The sequence below is a fragment of the Lissotriton vulgaris genome, chromosome 7 (assembly GCF_964263255.1).
Source record: "Lissotriton vulgaris chromosome 7, aLisVul1.2, whole genome shotgun sequence".
Taxonomy (NCBI): Eukaryota; Metazoa; Chordata; class Amphibia; order Caudata; family Salamandridae; genus Lissotriton; species Lissotriton vulgaris.
In genome coordinates, this window is record NC_141695.1 from 1558279693 (window position 1) to 1558299581 (window position 19889).

Here is a 19889-nt window from a genome sequence, read left to right on the forward strand (position 1 = left end):
GAGAAAAAAGGGGGGTCCCAAAACGCGTTTTTCCCATTCATTTTTCCATAGGGCGGTTGGCCTCACTTTTAGCTCGAACGGTTGAATGGATTTGCACGAAACTTGGCAAAATTGTAGGGACTGTTAGCCCGATGTGCCTTTGCTAGGTCTCAATATATGTGCTTCAGTGGATTTTGAGAAATTAACGTTTAAAATAAGATATATATCTGTAACAGCGCTCCGGGCAGCGCTCCGGTTCGCGTACTTTTCGCGTAACGGAACTTTGCGATGCAAAGCTGATTGGCTCTCCGGTGTCTGTCAACATTCTAAACAGTCCGGAGCGGCCGCCATCTTGTCTCTCGGTAGGATCGAGAGACAAGAGGAGGCCAAAACAAAGGGGGAAATGAAGGAAAGGGGGCAAGGTAGACCCCTTCTGACCCCCTAGGATTGATGAGGGGGATATTATAGAGCCAATCGGGACCCAAAAAAAAAAAAAATTCCGATTTTTTCGCCGTAGAGACGCGTCTTGGTACGCGAACCGGGCAGCTAACCGGGCAGCTAACCGGGAAGCTAACCGGCAGTGTAACGGGAGTCTGAGGAGTAGCTGATTGGCTGTCAACATTGTAAACAGTCCGGAGCGGCCGCCATCTTGTCTCTCGGTAGGATCGAGAGACAAGAGGAGGCCAAAACAAAGGGGGAAATGAAGGAAAGAGGGCAAGGTAGACCCCTTCTGACCCCCTAGGATTGATGAGGGGGATATTATAAAGCCACGCGGGGCCAAAAAAAAAAAAAAAATCCGATTTTTTCGCCGTAGAGACGCGTCTTGGTACGCGAACCGGGCAGCTAACCGGGCAGCTAACCGGGAAGCTAACCGGCAGTGTAACGGGAGTCTGAGGAGAAGCTTATTGGCTGTTATCATTGTAAACAGTCTGGAGCGGCCGCCATCTTGTCTCTCTGTGGGATCGAGAGACAAGAGGTGGAAAAAAAAAGGTGTAAATGAATGAAAGGGGTAAGGCAGACCCCTCCTGAACCCCTAGGATTGATGAGGGGGCTATTAAAGTTCCCTGCGGGGCAAAAGAAAAAAAAATTGAGATTTTTCACGGTAAAGGTGCTTCCTGGTACGTTAACCGGGCAGCTAACCGGCAGCGTAACGGGAGTCCGACATATTGTGTTTTTTGAACGTTTGTGATATGTGCACGTGTGGATTTTGTCTAATTAAGGTTAAAAATATATATATATATCTTTAAGCGTGTTCTGGCGCGCTTACGTTTTGGGTTTGGTTTGCGCTGCAGAGACGATACGTCACGGTTATGCGATGCATCATGAGGCGTCTCACGGGCTACGTGATACGTCACTTAATAAAGAATATATTTTACAGCTATAGATATTAGCTTTTAAAAAACCAATGAAATTCACAGAAAAAAACATAGGTTATAGACCATATATAGTTAGGAATTTGCATTTACAAAACCTTGAAAATTCACTGAAAAAACCATAGGTTATAGACCATATATAGTTAGGGATTAGCATTTAAAAAACCTTATTTTATTTGCACAAAACCATTGAAATTCCATATATAGTTAGTTGCACTAACTACATATCGCGGACCCGCAATCCACTGCTAATGATGTCACATATTACATCATTCATGACATGGTCAGTGACATCACTGATGACATCACTGATGACATCTCAAATGACATCACTGATGACATCACTGATGACATCTCAAATGACATCACTGATGACATCACTGACATCTCATTTGACATTACTGATTACATCACTGATGACATCATTCATGTGATAATACGATGAACCTCTTCAGACTCTAATATAACCTTAGATACACTCAGTGTAAACAGGCACTCAGAGACTGTCACACATCCATGGAGTTACTCACACACCTAGTCAGTCATGCAAAGAATCAATCACATCTCCATTTCCTCAACTATACAGTTATACACACCTTACTTATTCAAACATATACTAACACATATTTACTCTCTTGTACAATCCTTGATACAAGTTCACAATGATTCATACAGCCACTCTCACATTCACTGGCTCTTATATTCAGTTATTTATATATGTCAACTCTCACATGGAGTGTGTTTTACATATGTACTTACTTTGACATGTAGCACTGAGATATCCATTCACTCACCAATATACTCATGCACACAGTCAACTGTCCATACAGCTGTTTCTACATGCACTTTTGAACCCATACACCTAGGGAATCAACTGCTCACACATCTATGCACAGAGTTATACACCTCCCAGCCACCCACACACATACTCAGTCTCCCATACAAATACTTGGGCAACCATTCAATAACCCATATAGTTACTGATATAGCTACTGATTTAAACATGCAGCAGTTTACAGAACAACATAAATAATGATTGCCAAATTAAGACACTTTAATCACTAACCCATGCACTCAGTGAGACACATTTAATCATTCTCTCATACAGTCAGTCATGCACCTACTAAATCCTTCATCCAGACACTTATACATCCACTCATTCTTCAATATGTAAGACATATTTTAACTTTACAGAAACATACAGTCACTGGGTGTTGTCATCAGTGATGTCATCAGTGATGTCATTTGAGATGTCATCAGTGATGTCATCAGTGATGTCACTGACCATGTCATGAATGATGTAATATGTGACATCATTAGCAGTGGATTGCGGGTCCGCGATATGTAGTTAGTGCAACTAACTATATATGGAATTTCAATGGTTTTGTGCAAATAAAATAAGGTTTTTTAAATGCTAATCCCTAACTATATATGGTCTATAACCTATGGTTTTTTCAGTGAATATATATATATATGTGTGTGTGTGTGTGTAAAACCTTTATTGTGCAGTATTATCAACAGTGCACTTGACCTGGCAAAAGTAACGTAAAGGAATACTACATTTGGCTATCATTGATTTTATTGGTGCTTGCATTTTCGCTCTACTATTTCCAGATTACTTAAATTGCTGTTTTACATTTTGGCATCAATAATTGCATCCTCAAAGAACTGCAAAAAGTGGTGTTTCACCTATCCTTTGTAAAAAATGGCATGTTGCACCTTCTCCGACACAATCTGGAGTCATTCGGGAAATTCCTGTTGTGCCCTTCAAGCTGAAGAATTGTTAAAGTATCACTTCCCAAAGCAGTGGCTCCCAACCAACCCTGTGGCCTGGCGAAAAATCCTATTTTTAGGTCTCGCCTATAAAGTGCATTCACTGTGATTCAAGACGTATTGTTCACATTTCAGTGTTCTTACAACCCGCACACAGCATACTATTAGTTGTTTTCGTTGTCATTTGATTGCTTTTTTTACTAGGCTTCCCTTCCTTTCTTGTGCTAGCTCCTACCTGGAAATGGATCAAGTCCATAAGTGTTCTTCCGTGTCTTTGTTCCTCATCGTCTTCGTTCTTCCATGTCTTTTTGCAAAGCACTATCCTTTATCTTTTTTTTATTTATCTTATAAGCATTTCATTATTATTCCTGGATGTGCAATGAGCTTTCCTACTATGAACGTAGGCTTATGGGCTCTTATTTATGTTGGTTTCACCCTGTCTACTGTCTCTATTGATGCTTTAGTTTGCTACACTGAAGACCAGACTACTCTACACCACTCTACTATAAGCTACACCACTCCATTCCACATCACCCTTTGCCACTCCACTCTAGACTACTCAACTCTTTGCTATTCCACCCTATGCCACTCCATGCTTCTCTACGCCACGCTTCTCTACTCCACTCCACCCTATGCCACTGTACTCTACTCCACACCATTTTATGCCACCCCACTCCATTCCACTCCCCTCCACTCCATTCCACTCCCCTGCACTCCACTCTCGTCCACTCTAAGCTATTCTCATCCATTCCAAGCCACTCTAGTCCACTCCACTCCACTCTACTCTGTGCCACTTCACTCTACTCTAACCCACTATAATCTACTTTGCTCTGCACCACTCTACACTATGCCACTCTACACCACCCTACGCCACTCTACTGTAACCCACTCTGCTGTGCGACTCTCAACTCTATGTCATTCTTTGCAACTCCACAACATTCCACTTTACGACATTCTAATCCATTTTACGCAATTCCACTCTGCACCACACCAGTCCCACAATGTCACTCCAGTCTCTGCCACTCCACTGTACACAGCTACACATTATGCCACTCCATGCCACTCCTTTCTACGCTACTCTGCTCCTCTCCACTACAATTTACGCTGCCCTGTGCCACTCTTCTGTATGCCACTCTCCTCTACCCAACACCAATAATTTTTAACTGTGCTGAACAGCAGCTACTTTGCTGTACAACATGGCTAAAACACATTGGCAAAGCCAATAGCTCCCATGTAGGTGAGACCTAATGGCTTTGCCAATCTTTCTTTCAGTTTGAATACACAAGAACCTGCTATAGTTTGTTCTTTTTCCAACCTTCATGGCGTGGTGTGGCGATTTAATGTATCCGATTTGGTGGTGGGAACACTGCAGAGTCTTACTCAAAAGATTACAGTGATCTAGATATTCTTTAAGTGTTTTCTAAGGATATTATCATCAATATAATTTTGTATTTGATGTTCAACAGTTCCACCCTACAGTGTCATTTAGTGAAAAAAATGGTTGTGAATTTTTATCTGAAATCCCTCTTTTAATAGGTATGTAAAAGCGTAGTGAGACATATAATAATCTTGGAAAGCACACATTGTTATTCTGCATTTCATTGGAAATTCATGACCGATTTATTCCCATATATTTGATGCTGTTTGGTAGCAGTCACTTCTACAGCTCCACTGCCCTCCAAACATGTCTCTCTCTCTGGCAAGCTCCAAACAGGACAAACGGTGTCTGTGATTATTGAATTGACAGATGGACATCTGGCAGCTACTTTAAAGTGGCACAACTTTTAGATTACAACGTAGTATGAGGTTTTACTTGGAATCATTAATCATTAAAAGTAGAAGGTGTGATTTCCTCTCTTAGAATTTGCATACCCACATCTTCTATTTGTGCCTTGATTAAAAGGGGGAAATACCCTGGTGAAGACTGACTGGTGTCTGCTGTGTCTTTTGAGATGCCAATTACCTATTTCACAATCATCACCATAGAGGTATTTTCAGTAGTAGCTGAATTGCTTAGAAGGTCTCATAGCCTCAGCATTTATTATGACACAGAAGAGTTCATCACAGTGTGTGCGACAATAAAAAGCTAAGCAGGAGGTTTGTAAAACAAAATTATGTGAATAAGTGCTTGAATTGTGTAGCGTCTTCCCAGCAAGGTATCCACCAATGAGCACGCTACATGTGGAGCTTAGTATTGCACGTCTCAATTCTGCTGCGTGTATCTGCAAACCCAACATTCTAAACAAGTTTTCATGGCACTGCGCACTGCTCACCTACATCACAGCTCTACGGAGTCCGTTAGGAGCCAAAAGGGTTCCGTAATAACATATCGCAAAACTCTACATCTCTCCCTCTGTTAAATAAAAAATGTCAATTCTTTTTACAAATCTGTCTATTATACATATACAATCACATTTCTTCAATCAACTTACTTGCCACTTTAATTATTCACCTGATCTGCTAACGCCAGACCTAAAAGTGAGGAATATAAGTTTTTATAAATTTCTCTCTACTTCTTTCCCTCCGGACTTTCACCGCCAATCTTTGCCTTCTTCCTCACTCCTTCTTTCCTACCAGGTTTCTTGTTTAAGCTCCAGGAGCATGCATGATGCGCTTTAAATGCGGGCTAATTTAGCAAAATATATATATGTGTTTAGATCGCACAACGTACTGTTTCTTTTAACATTGTATGTTTTTATTATCTTATAGCGCTTCACATCCGTAATAGCGCCAGTGCATCTTCTTTTTAAAATGTGGGTTAATTTAACAAATATGTATATATTTATGTTTGCAATGCGGGGCGCTTTAAGCATAGGGTCCCGCGTCTTGCTTTTGTTAGGCTTTTATTCTGTGCACACACTACAATGCCGGTCTTTTCAGGGCAGCCAATGCTGCCTCACAACCCCCTCCATGCCGATTTCACAACAATAGGGTGTGAGGCACTGGGTGGAGCGCACGTGTGTGTTGCTCCAAGCAACCCTCACCCGCGGATGCTTTTCACCAGTTAGACAACTTCAGCTCGCGGCTATGGGTGGGTAGGTGGGGGCTCTCAGCCCACTGTAATCACACAGTTAAGACAGAGGCTGTCTCCCATCGCTGTGCCGCTCTTTCCACGACACTCAACCTCACCTTTCAATGCTACGAACCTTCTTTTTTGGGCAGTTTATTAATTATGCGAGATAATGGATACCGCAACTTGCTTTACATGCCAGATGCTTGAGCCACCCAGTGTCCGTTGTGTGCAAGATATCTTGCCAACTTGGATTAATACAGTAAGACACTATCTTTCAGACTGCTTGACTGTATGTCAAATACCCTGTGGGGCTTTCCACCATTGCTTGTTTTGTTATCGGCCACTCAAACACACTCCTATGGACATCGACTGCAAGGACAGCGGCACGTTGGAGGAACAGACCCCACTATTTGCTTGGTAAACCCTGTCTCTCAGGGGTCCCTCTAGCATTATTAACATGTTGGTGTTGATTACATCGAATGAATCCCCTTGCTTTTTTGTAGACGGTTGCCAGCACAAGGTGTAGCAAATCCTTGAGGATTGCTTCATATGGGTCACATAAATCGGTAAGCAGACAATGCAATTGTGTTGGGAATTCTGCTTATTATTAACATGGTTGCGCACAACATTTGGACAGTTAATGTAGCTCGTAATAATTGGGAGCTGCAGACTTAGACATACATTGAGTTATGCTTCAAAGTGCTTGTTTGCTCACAGAGTCACGCTTGATCTCACTCATGGCACGAATATGAGATTTGGCAACACCTTTTTAATCACTCTGAGCACGCACTATAGTTTACATTGACTTGATGTAATTTCACGTTCTTCATGGGCAGCTGCCCAGTGCTAAACAATGCTGACAGTGCATGGCAAAGTCGTGCTGTCTGAACAAACATATTTTGGGCAACGTTAACCTGTGACCTTGGCAGTATCGTAGCACCCAAATATTCAAAAGAACTTATGTATAGTGAACGGCATGCTGGTCTACCCAATAACTTATAATAGGTGATTTTAATGAGCGCCCCTCTCTTGGGTCAAGTGCCCATATGCTAAGCCATCCTATTAAAGCAATCGGCACAGCGTTTTAGAGCAATGTATATGTACATCAGATGGTATTTGTGCTGTCCAACACCCCTTTAGTGATCTTTCACCTCATCATTCTGCATCTCCACGCCAACCCTTCTTTCACCCCTCTTCTATCCTTTCTCTTTCCTACCCTCTATCAGTCCTCCTTATTACCTTCCCACAGCATCACTCAACACCACAGCATCACTCAGCACCACTCAACGCCACAGCACCACTCAACGCCACAGCACCACTCAACGCCACAGCACCACTCAACGCCACAGCACCACTCAACGCCACAGCACCACTCAACGCCACAGAACCCCTCAACGCCACAGAACCACTCATCGCCACAGAACCACTCAACGCCACAGAACCACTCAACGCCACAGAACCACTCAACGCCTCAGCACCACTCAACGCCACAGAACCACTCAACGCCACAGAACCACTCAACGCCACAGAACCACTCAACGCCACAGAACCACTCAACGCCTCAGCACCACTCAACGCCACAGAACCACTCAATGCCACAGAACCACTCAATGCCACAGAACCACTCAACGCCACAGAACCACTCAACGCCACAGAACCACTCAACGCCACAGAACCACTCAACGCCACAGAACCACTCAACGCCACGGAACCACTCAACGCCACAGAACCACTCAACGCCTCAGCACCACTCAACGCCACAGAACCACTCAATGCCACAGAACCACTCAATGCCACAGAACCACTCAATGCCACAGAACCACTCAACGCCACAGAACCACTCAACGCCACAGAACCACTCAACGCCACAGAACCACTCAACGCCACGGAACCACTCAACGCCACAGAACCACTCAACGCCACAGAACCACTCAACGCCACAGAACCACTCAACGCCATAGAACCACTCAACGCCTCAGCACCACTCAACGCCTCAGCACCACTCAACGCCACAGAACCACTCAACGCCACAGAACCACTCAATGCCACAGAACCACTCAACGCCACAGAACCACTCAACGCTACAGCATCACTCAGCACCACTGAAGGCCACAGCATCACTCGGCACCACTGAAGGCCACAGCATCACTCAGCACCACTGAAGGCCACAGCATCACTCAGCACCACTGAAGGCCACAGCATCACTCAGCACCACTGAACGCCACAGCATCACTCAGCACCACTGAACGCCACAGCATCACTCAACACCACTGAACGCCACAGCATCACTCTGTGCAACCATTCAACAACAGCTGGTTCTAATATGTTCTCTCAATGTTTCAAGCTTTATTACAAATGTCACAAAAACATGTGAATATTTCACTGCTGTTCTTGGATTTTCATCACAATAAAATACACTGAACATAATCTTCCCAAAAGTTATTTACAAAAGTTTAAGCTATTGCCATTATAGATCATACAACCGCAAAGGTGCACCACAAAACATGAAACAATAAGTGCAAATGATGTTTGAGCACAATAAGAAGATATTTCTCAGAGATGTTGGAGTTCTTCTTTAGATCTTTATTTTCAAAAAGCAGTAAAACACATACAGCCGACGCGTTTCGTCCCAAACTGGGACTTCTTCAGGGCGTTAGGTAAGTTGGACGTCGCATGTGGGGGAGAATATGAGCGGAAGCGGGATCCAGGGGTCACCTTCCCGGTTACAGTAATCCTGTTATCTTAGTTCATTCATAGGTTGTTTTTACAAGCATGGACCTTAATGCTGAGTCAGTTATAGAACTGGTACTGGACTGGAGGTCCTATTAGTCCAAAGGGTGTGGGCACTGTGTTCGGCACACGACGTCGCTGCGGGTGTCTTGTTTGGACGAGGGCTGTGGATGGGCGCCGGCCGCTTCATCTAGAACGGCCTACTGGAACACAGTGCCCACACCCTCCTCCTTTGGACTAATAGGACCTCCAGTCCAGTACCAGTTCTATAACTGACTCAGCATACGAATTGTGATATTCATATCAGTAAGGTGGCACGACTCTGCACACCACCCAAGAACTCCGAGGACACTTTTTCCTCTGTTTCCCGCTAGCATGCCTATATTAAGGTCCATGCTTGTAAAAACAACCTATGAATGAACTAAGATAACAGGATTACTGTAACCGGGAAGGTGACCCCTGGATCCCGCTTCCGCTCATATTCTCCCCCACATGCGACGTCCAACTTACCTAAAGCCCTGAAGAAGTCCCAGTTTGGGACAAAACGCGTCGGCTGTATGTGTTTTACTGCTTTTTGAAAATAAAGATCTAAAGAAGAACTCCAACATCTCTGAGAAATATCTTCTTATTGTGCTCAAACATCATTTGCACTTATTGTTTCATGTTTTGTGGTGCACCTTTGCGGTTGTATGATCTGAATTAAAATTCCCCAGGGAATAGGCACGGTGATGATGGGTGCCATTCAGTGTGCACACAACCCCCTTGTTTAAACTTAAGGGTTAAAATACCTCGTGGGGGAAAGTCAGTCAGGTGCTTACTCTAGGAAGGGTCCATCATTTATTCAGTATTTCACTATTGCCATTATAAATTACCATAACTTTTATTTAAGTATTAATTATCCCAAAAAATAAAAGCCATTGGTATTTGTAATATTAATACATCTAAGTCATGTAAATACAACACATATTGCATTACAAATGCTATAGGTGTCAAGTTTTCAAAAGTTAAAACTATTGGCATTGTAAATGACAAAGCTATTAATTTCGCTATTTTCAAAACCAAGACACATAAATAAAATATTTGTCATTTACAATACCAATTGCTCAAAATGTCCTAATGCGAGACCTATTGCTTTGCAAATGCTTGTTTAAATTAACCACTAGACTGGTTGAACAGCAATGAGTTTGGTTTCTAGTCTGACTTTACTTTGTACTAAGGTCTCCTTGTATTTTTCTCTTGTTGTTTGTTGGACACTTTACTCCAAGGGCCACATCTTTATGAATACCACATGCTCCTTAGCATCCTGCCTTTAGAAGAAGGGGCACAAAGTATTGCCCTCCACCCCTTGTACCATGGTGTTACAGGGTTAGTCATCCTGAATTCCTCTGCCCAGGTTCTGGCTGGTGGCTTCATCTGTAGGTTTCAGATATGAGCTAGCTGTACTCTGAGGGTATTGTCTACTTTCCTCTTCTTCTAAATGAAGTACAGGAACCCAAACCAAGTAGAGCCCTGATATATCTTTTATTTAGGAATCTTGGATTTTCACAAACATTATTACATTGTTTTTTTGTTTTAACTCTTTCATATGTCAGAAGATGTTCAGTGTGAAGCCAGATCAGTTGTCATTTGTGTTCTTGCTTTACAAATTACACACAAATGCTCATAAATATCCTTTCATTGTTGAGAATTTGTGTTTTCAAGGTGGATAATGGCTGTTTACCACAGGAGTGCCCATCCCTCAATTCTTCCATTTAGCTTTTTCTAATTTCCAGCTATTCTCTACGGGGAATACACAATATTTTCCACCAGGGCAGTTCCTGAGGAATGTACCAGCTTAGTCACACTTGTGCACCACACCCCTAGTGCGTTCTCTAATGAGGGCAAGGATGCCCTTGTTAGAAACCACGGTATAACCAAAGGGGGGAGAGAGAGAGAGTCAGTGGATTCAGTCTCCCTTGGTAATGCGAACAAACAAAATGGAATCCACTCAGGGAGTGGTGGTGGTCCCTAAAGTGATGGGGAACACACAGTGTTGTTTAAATGCCCCTCACACACCAACAGGCCCCTTGGTGTCATGCTTCATCATCGGGGCCTTCGCACCCCTCTACGGGATGCGGCGTGCTACGACTCACGGCTACGCAGGAGCACTAAGTAGTGAACTATGTGAGGGGGTGTGTTTTCTAAGTGAGTGAAGTGAGGTGAGAGTGAAAATTAAAAAATACCTGGCACGTAGGAAAAAATAATTTATTACGTCCTCGGCTGGTATTGTTAAAAATGTGCAAAGTGCGGTTGTAGGTATACGAATTAAGGTATTACAACCAAGGTGTCAACATGTTTCGGAGCGCAAGGGCTCCTTATTCAGGACAAGGATAAGCACGTATCCTCACCTTACTCACATGAGAAATGTCAAAGTGTTTAAAAAGAATTACAAAAATGTGTAATGTACTTGACAGTGTTATATGTCAGTTCAGTTGCGCCCAATAGGCGTTGATGAGAACATCTTGGTCTCAGTCCGATAACCTCATGAACCTATGCGTAGTATTGGGGGGATCCTTCCACAGTGCTCAGTAAAGCAACGGTTACCGCATGGCCATTTGCCTGCCTTCCCCTCAACGCTGCTCCGATGATTAAACACTTTGACATTTCTCATGTGAGTAAGGTGAGGATACGTGCTTATCCTTGTCCTGAAGAAGGAGCCCTTGCGCTCCGAAACATGTTGACACCTTGGTTGTAATACCTTAATTTGTATACCTACAACCGCACTTTGCACATTTTTAACAATACCAGCCGAGGACGTAATAAATTATTTTTTCCTACGTGCCAGGTATTTTTTAATTTTCACTCTCACCTCACTTCACTCACTTAGAAAACACACCCCCTCACATAGTTCACTACTTAGTGCTCCTGCGTAGCCGTGAGTCGTAGCACACCGCATCCCGTAGAGGGGTGCGAAGGCCCCAATGATGAAGCATGACACCAAGGGGCCTGTTGGTGTGTGAGGGGCATTTAAACAACACTGTGTGTTCCCCATCACTTTAGGGACCACCACCACTCCCTGAGTGGATTCCATTTTCTTGTTAGAAACCAATCTGATGAGTAAAAATCGGCCTCATTCCAGCGGTTGGATGGAAAACAAACTTAGAGTGCAGAGACTCTGGAGCAAGGGACTGCTTGCCAGCTACAAAGGAAAGACAATTCAGACCAGTTACTCCCATGCAAGTTACTCAACAGCAACATTGACACACAACTGCATGTATCCTGCTGTGGTACTTCCAAGCTTTAAGCTAACGAATGCCCATTTTCATGATATTCTACTGGCCTTGCCAGTGGCACATCTGCAGGCTTTGCTTTTGTGCTAGCCCCATCCATCCATCGAGTAAAGAGATGCATATATGACCCCCCAAAGCCAAGTCTTCCCCTCTTCAGACACCACATAACGCTTGCACCAAGAATGAAAAACTCCTCGTGCAGCTCAGTTGAAATGTAACTCTGCATAAAAGGGTAGTATCAGGGGTAAAAGAAACAAAAACAACAAAAGTTAGTACTGTGAAGGAATGGTCGCATAGGCTGAGGTACAGCACTTATTTCACATGCAAGTTATCCATCTAGGGATGCCTGAAAGGACCAGAGTTTTTCCAGTCTGTACCCTTGTGTTTGTGGTCTAACATGTCAGCTGTTCGTGTGGGTCAGAGAGCCATCTACCTATTTTCAGTATCAAAAGACATATCCCCATAGGTGTAACATAGCTGTCCCAGACATGCTGGTCAGGATATATTAACGCTGGACCAATTCAAAGCATGATCATGTAATGCTATCTAAGCATACAGTACCCGTTTTTTCGTTTTTCATTTTCAATATGTTTATTCAGCAAGAGCTGATAATAGGTCAACAAATCAGGGATGTTAAAATGTTATGAGCAACGTTTTAATATCCATTGAATTCTTCAGGAGGCGTAGCATTATGCTGTAGTTTTCTGTGTTGAAAGCCTTCAGGAAGTCAAGTGGACTTAGAGCATAAGGCGTGTTTCCCTTTGTTAAAATTAGAACCAAAAAGTTGGTGGTAACTATGGTAGTAACTAGTCAGAAAACCAAATTAAGAGAAATAAGATTTGGACTGTGAGCTCAAATTAGGTCTTTTCATGTGTATCCACATGTTGTATTTTACTTTGGTATATTTTCGAAATCCATTTCAAAGTGGCACTATTTCACACTTGCTGTGAACTTTTGGAGTTATTTTTTGCCAGGAAAGTGAGGATGTTTTCGTGACAGAAAAATGAAGTTTGTTTTCGGAGATTAACACAACCTCCAAAGATGGTCCTCATGTCCCACTATAACAAACATGAAACCGTTTACTGATGAAGCTAATTTATATTACTATATTGATGACTGTGAAATTTCCTAACACTGTACAATCTCTCAACAGGTGCTGTACATGTATAGGATGTTGCGGAAGGCGGGAACTCAAGCCTCGTACTGTGTGGCTTGGTCATCCAGAAAAAAGAGACCAACGATATCCTCGCAATGTTATCAACAATCAGAAATACAACTTTTTCACATTTTTACCTGGGGTATGTCTTTTGGCTATATTGTATTTTAATATGTGTTAATTCTTTTGCACTTATAGAGATGAGGCACTACTTTCATGGCCAAAGGTTGTTTGTAATTACAGAACTGGCGCCCTCTAAGATTTACTTTTTGAGGGATTGATCACAATTCAACTAGCTTATGTTTTAACGCCGAGGGATGTTAAGGGTCTGGCTCAGAAGGAGGCGGCCCATTCAAGATTTGTCTCATTTATAATGTCAGCCGATGGAACCAGGGCATCTTTCCAGTTGAGGGTCATCATGCTCTGCCTCATTCAAGCCTCAATAAGGGCATATTCTCCTGTAGAATTACTGATAGTCCCTTTGATGCCTCTTGTGACCCGAGTTAAAAGCTGCTAATAAATATTGAAAAGGTGAACAGAGATTGGTAAACCTATCTCACTCCTAGTAGCTGCGGTAGTAGCAATGCTGACCTGGCTTGACCATCCACTTTCTATTTGCTCTAAAAAGCCCGGTCAGCCTTTGGCCATGCCACTGTTTTAGATGCCATCTCTAATTAATAAAGCAAGAATTTGGGGTCCTAGGAAACAAACACTGCAAACAGAGCCATAAAATAACGTCTACTTACTTACAGCATTAGTCCCCAGAGCATGTTTCATACTGAACAGGTCTGATACAGTCTTACCGAATCCTGAAAGGTGTAACCCCTCGATAACCTAAGAAGTATGTTCTATGGGTGACCAATATTTCGGGCCTCGAACAGGAAAGGGTGTTTCTATAATTGTCGAGGGATCACTGCAATCATTTAGTTTTTGGAGAGTTCAAAGTTGGCCAAGAACTAATTAAGGCAATAGGATCTCAGTGTTGGCCTTCAGTGTAGATGCTAGTCGGTGGTCCAACTTTAAGGATAAGGAGCTCAACTGTAAGTGCTGGTAAATTGGTTTCCCTCTAAAATCTCAATTAAATGTATACCCCAGGCATTCCATTTTGTTCAAATGTAGTATATATCAGCATGAAATTTACAGGGGATAGAATGTTCTTCCTAGTGGTCTGAATGCTTGCTCCCAACTCAACTCACGGTGATGATGAGCACACCATGTTTGTTGTAGAGGTCATTTGTAACGAAGGAAGTATGATCTTTAATTATTATGTTCAAGTACCTGATAGTATTATTTGTTTAATTTCTTAATTTCCTTTTGCCCTGGAAGATAAGTATATCAGTGTAACTCCTGAGGATCTTTTTTAAAGGTTATGAGGATACTTCTAACCACTGTCCTTCTAAATATTCAGGGCATAATTTAACTAAAAGGGGGACAAAAAAAACTCATCAAATTAAGCTGCTGTCATTGTCCTGATTTTAACCAACTCTTTCAGAGTTTGGCTGTGATAATTATGGAAAAAAGAGTATTGTTAATGTGAACTTTGGCACTCATTTCCCACAGAGCTGGAAATGTGGAAATTACAATACGTTTGATTTCTTAAAGAAAACATGATATAAGAAAGTATTAATAAAGAGTTGTATAAGACAAAAGGGGCTACAGGTAAAAGAAGAGCACAGAGCATTATGAATATTTTTTTTCACGCATGAGACTTAACCTAGTTGAACAGGGTTTCGATGGGACCTGTAGTGCAATCTTTGTTGTACACAGGTTGATTGATAAGAAGCTCATTCTGCTGGTGAGTAAAGACCATTCTGATGAATATGTCACATTAATCATTCATTGGTTCAGTGTATTGCAATTTTCAGCGGCATTGCAGAGCAACCCTTAGACCGGGTATGCCTGCGTTCAGATGAAACTACAGTATTCCCTGGAGTTAACATGGTGTTGTTTCACCAACACAGCTAAAAGATTTGAAACAATGACAAGTGACTTCATGACCCTGGAAGAGTAGTGTGATAGGCGCAAGAAGGATTCAGTTTGCCCCAGGTACAACGTTTGACATCCTCTGCAGAAATATTGTTGTAACCTTGAAGTCAGTGGTACAAATCCAGTTTGGGGGGACTCAACCATATATCCACAAGAGTTCAATAAAATGAGTACCAATTAGTCAGTTAATAGTAACGTACATTTTTCAAGTGCTTTGCCACTTGCATTTGCGGTTTTTGCTATGTAAATATTCAATACTCTGCAGGAAGGGGAGATTGGAGTGTGGTAATGATAATGGTGCATAATTCAATGAAGTAGTTTAATGAGCTGGAATCCAAGATTCTAATTATGTACTAATTGAAGAATAGGGATATGGAATTAAAATAATTATTGGCAGAATTAACAGAGTGTAGGGAGCAGGAATTATTCAGAAGAAGAGTTATGAATTAGATGGGAACATGCCCAATTGAATTAGTGGAAAACATCAGTAAAACATTTAAAGAAAGTTTCGAACAGACTTCATTGAACACCAAGATATGCTAAAATATGATTCAGTATCATAAAATCAATCTTTCACCACATTAGCATACATTGGCTCAAGACTCAAGAAGTTATCTGTCTGTAGGGAGATATTAACTAGGCTTTAAGTCCCTGTGGAACACATGTTCATCAGAATAATTGCTAACGAGAATGCCCTGGTAGATATCCAACATTGAGAAACTCAAGACACCTAGTAGCTGCAAGCTAGACTTATTCTATACATACAACATTGAAAAATCAATTCTGTCAACCTCAGCTGTGGTTCAATCATTCTCTGATAATATTCCCTCACTGTAGTATCCCTTATACTCCATCCATTCACCAAGCAACTGCCTATTTCCCCCAAATAAACAGAACTGACAAAATCAGTTCTTGGAAATTCCTTAATTGCAGTACTAGCTAAACGATAAAACACAACTGACCCCAAAGAGCTGTTAGTTGCTATACATTTGAAATTATTATGTCATTTGACACATTGTGCCACTTAAAAGGAAAATGCAAGGGATGAAAATTAACATCCATAGAATCATCTAGAAGAAAAGGTGGTCGCCTCGTATGCCAGGGATCCCTGTCTTTAGCCATTGTTCAATTATGGCTGCAACTAACATTAGCAGTTGGAGTTTCACATCTAAAAAGACCCACTTTCAGCTGCGAAAAGGAAGATAACCTAGGCAGTTGCCAAGATTTCATGTAGTAGTGGATGCAGGAGAGCTTTATCTGATATAGCGGCATCAAAACAGACTTTCCTAGTTTTCCTGGGGGATTGTTAAGTTGCTGCAAAGGACAATTAATTTCTATTTTTGTGGTTGTAACCTCTGGAATGGGCATCGTTTCTGACCATACATTAAGGACTATAGAGAGATTGAGAACTCACTTCCCCCTCAGGTTAACGCATTGGAGAAATAGTCAAAACTGCATGTTTTGTAAATCCTTCCGCTTTTGAAAAATAACAAAACAAAACGGATTTTTCAAGTTTACCTTTCACAGCACAGTTACTGCAAACAGATCCTTAAGTAGGGACTCCTTAAAAATAGCAATAGTCTTCAACAGATTCAAAACGTGGCTTCAGTTAAAACAACAAAAATAATTACCAAATCAAATTCTCATTCAATGCTGTCCTTGGGAATTTATCCCACGGTCTGCAAAGAGGTCTCCACCCTCCCCCTGCTAAGAAAAATTCAATATGAATCCTGCGGATCCAAATAACTATTGACCTGCCTACCCCTACCTGCCACATCATTGAAAAAGTGTTGAACTAAAAATTGGCTCAATTCCTATACAAGCATCAGCTGTTAGATACTGCTCAATTCATCTTCAGAAGCTGTCACAGTACTGAAACAGCCCTGATAAAAACCACTGAAGAGATCAGAGCCATAGTGGATGACGGGGTTACCCCTGCGTTGCTACTCCTTGATTTATCAGCAGCTTTTGATTCGGTCGACCATACAATTTTGATCGACCTGCTCAGGGCTGTTGGTATCAAAGGGTCTGCTCTCAAACTTTTAGGATTCTATCTTTCAGAAAGAAAACAGACCCCTTTGTATCAGAACCCTTTAGTCTGCCATGTGGAGTTCCAAAGGTGTCCTCCCTCAGTCCCATGTTATTTAACATTTATGTTAAACCACTGGCGGCCCTGATCAGATCTTTTGGTCTTAACCCAACTTCATATGCAGATGACACCCATATAGTGGTTGCCATGTCCACAACTGACAATCCTACTTGCCAAAATGTTAACAATTGCATGGTGGCAGTTGCACTATGGATGAGCCACTATTGTCCTCGACTGAATTCAGGGATGGGAGATCATTATATTCGGGAACAACCTAACCTTATGGGCCCTATCCTGGTGGCCTCAAGAAATGGGCATCCCTCCCACCCCAGTGAACAAAGTCAGGAGCCTAGGTGTGGTTTTAGACACAAAACTGACTCTTGGACCATAGGTAAAGCAGTTACTTCTTCTGCTATTTTTTCCCCTGCATATGCTGAAGAAAATCTTTCCCTTCATCCTGGCTGATGCTCAGGGAACTGTTATCTCGGCTCTCGTACTTGCAAAAAAAGACTATTGTAATATCTTATACCTTAACATGCAGGCACAACATATCAACAAACTCCAAGTGTTACAAAATGCGGCAGCTAGAGCGTTAACTAGAATATCCTAAAATAGATCTGGAACATGAGGCCCTGACTCCTTCAGAATATGGTCTTCACCATTAGCCAGCCAAAACAATCCATCAGCAAATATTGCGTTGACAAAAACGTGAAGGCTGGCTCCTAGAAATACACAAGTAATTCCATAAATCAGTGAGTTCACAACCATGTTACCTTAGAATTCAAAAGCACTAAAGTAGCTGAAAGTAGACATTTATTACTTAAGTAAAACTGAAATAAAAAAGCCAAATGAGTAAATTGTGAACTATGTGGTAACCAGACTTTGGACCGAGCGATGTAGTATCGCCAAAGCACGCCAGTACTGGCACAACAACTGCGGTAAACACTTAGCAAACTGCACGCAACCCCTCACTGCTTTACTTCTTGTTCATCACTTTACTCATAATCTAACATTCACCAGCATCTTTATGGACTTTAGCACACAAATACCTCACCAGTCAAACTATACCACACTTAAGTGAATCTTCTGGGTAGCACCATTAATAAATGAAAACAAGCATTTGCAAAGCAATAGGTCTTGCATTTACGAGAGTTTGAGCTATTGGCATTGTAAATGACAATGCCTTTTATTTATGTGTTGTTTTTAAAACAGATAAATACAAGGCATTGTCATTCACAGTGCCAATGACTTAAACTCTCGCAAATGCTAGACCTATTGCTTTGCAAATGCATTTGGTGCCCGTGCTATAAAAGGTTTTAAAAAGCGTTGGGAGAGAGCGTGTCCTGCCTGCAACAGCATGAGTCCCTTTCTCACTGCACCATCAGGATTCAAGCAAGCCGGGCCGAAGACGGCTGAATTGCCAGAAACCGGTCCCCGGTAGCTTGTCTCCTTTCTGGTGAAGAATTGGCTTGGTAGTTTAGTCTGCCCTGTTCCCATGATGCACTGGGCCAGGGACAGACTGATTTGCATATAGCCAGGTTCTGAGCTGGGATGGTGCAGTGAGATAAATAACGGTGATGGATCAAGCCCTGATCTTTGGACTGGGTAAGAGTGGTCTGCTTAATTCAGACACTCTGTTTATCACCACCCCCTTTTCTGAATCGTTTTTGGCCACTATAGGTGTGGCAGGGTATACTCAGACATGAGTCCCTTTCTCACTACACCATCAGGATTCAAGCAAGCCGGGCCGAAGACGGTTGAAATGCCAGAAACCGGTCCCCGGTAGCTTGTCTCCTTTCTGGTGAAGAATTGGCTTGGTAGTTTAGTCTGCCCTGTTCCCATGATGCACTGGGCCAGGGACAGACTGATTTGCATATAGCCAGGTTCTGAGCTGGGATGGTGCAGTGAGATAAATAACGGTGATGGATCAAGCCCTGATCTTTGGACTGGGTAAGAGTGGTCTGCTTAATTCAGACACTCTGTTCATCACCACCCCCTTTTCTGAATCATCTGCCTGCAACAGCAGGCAGGACAAAGCTATTTGAGAAAATAGGGCTCTGAGGCTGTAATTAAAGCCTACCTAGTAACAACACATGTAACTGGGTATCGCCATGGGAGGATACAAAGGGAGACAAGAGGGTACTAAGGAGGGACTACCAAGCCTATTGACCAATGAACAGCCACAGTTTACAGTGGACCATGACACAAGCCAATAAAATATGGGTGGAAAATGGGCGGAGCTTCAAGTCCTTACCTGAATACAGCATGTCTCGCAGAGCAGCACGTGCGCTGCCCAGGCTCGGCCTAAAAAGAGTCCTGGAGGGACGTTCTGCTGAAAATCCAAAAGTAAATCTGTTAATCATCTTTGGCCTTTACGGTAAGAATAAGTAAAGAATTGGGGCAGGAGTCCTTATCAAAAATCAAGTTACATTTTTCTACACTGAACATAAATCTCCCATCTGTGTTAAGGTACCTACATAATGTTTAACGAATAACTGGCCAAGAGATATAAGAAATCCAG

At 42.3% G+C, this 19889-nt stretch overlaps 1 protein-coding gene across 1 annotated transcript in view; it reads left to right on the top strand.

Annotated features, from left to right (window-relative positions):
• Positions 1–19889, top strand: part of ATP9A (ATPase phospholipid transporting 9A) — a 482075-nt gene that overhangs the window by 45387 nt on the left and 416799 nt on the right. Inside the window, exon 2 of the mRNA XM_086932451.1 lies at positions 13291–13435. Coding sequence (XP_086788577.1) covers positions 13291–13435 — 145 coding nt within the window. The remainder of the gene's footprint in view (positions 1–13290; positions 13436–19889) is intronic.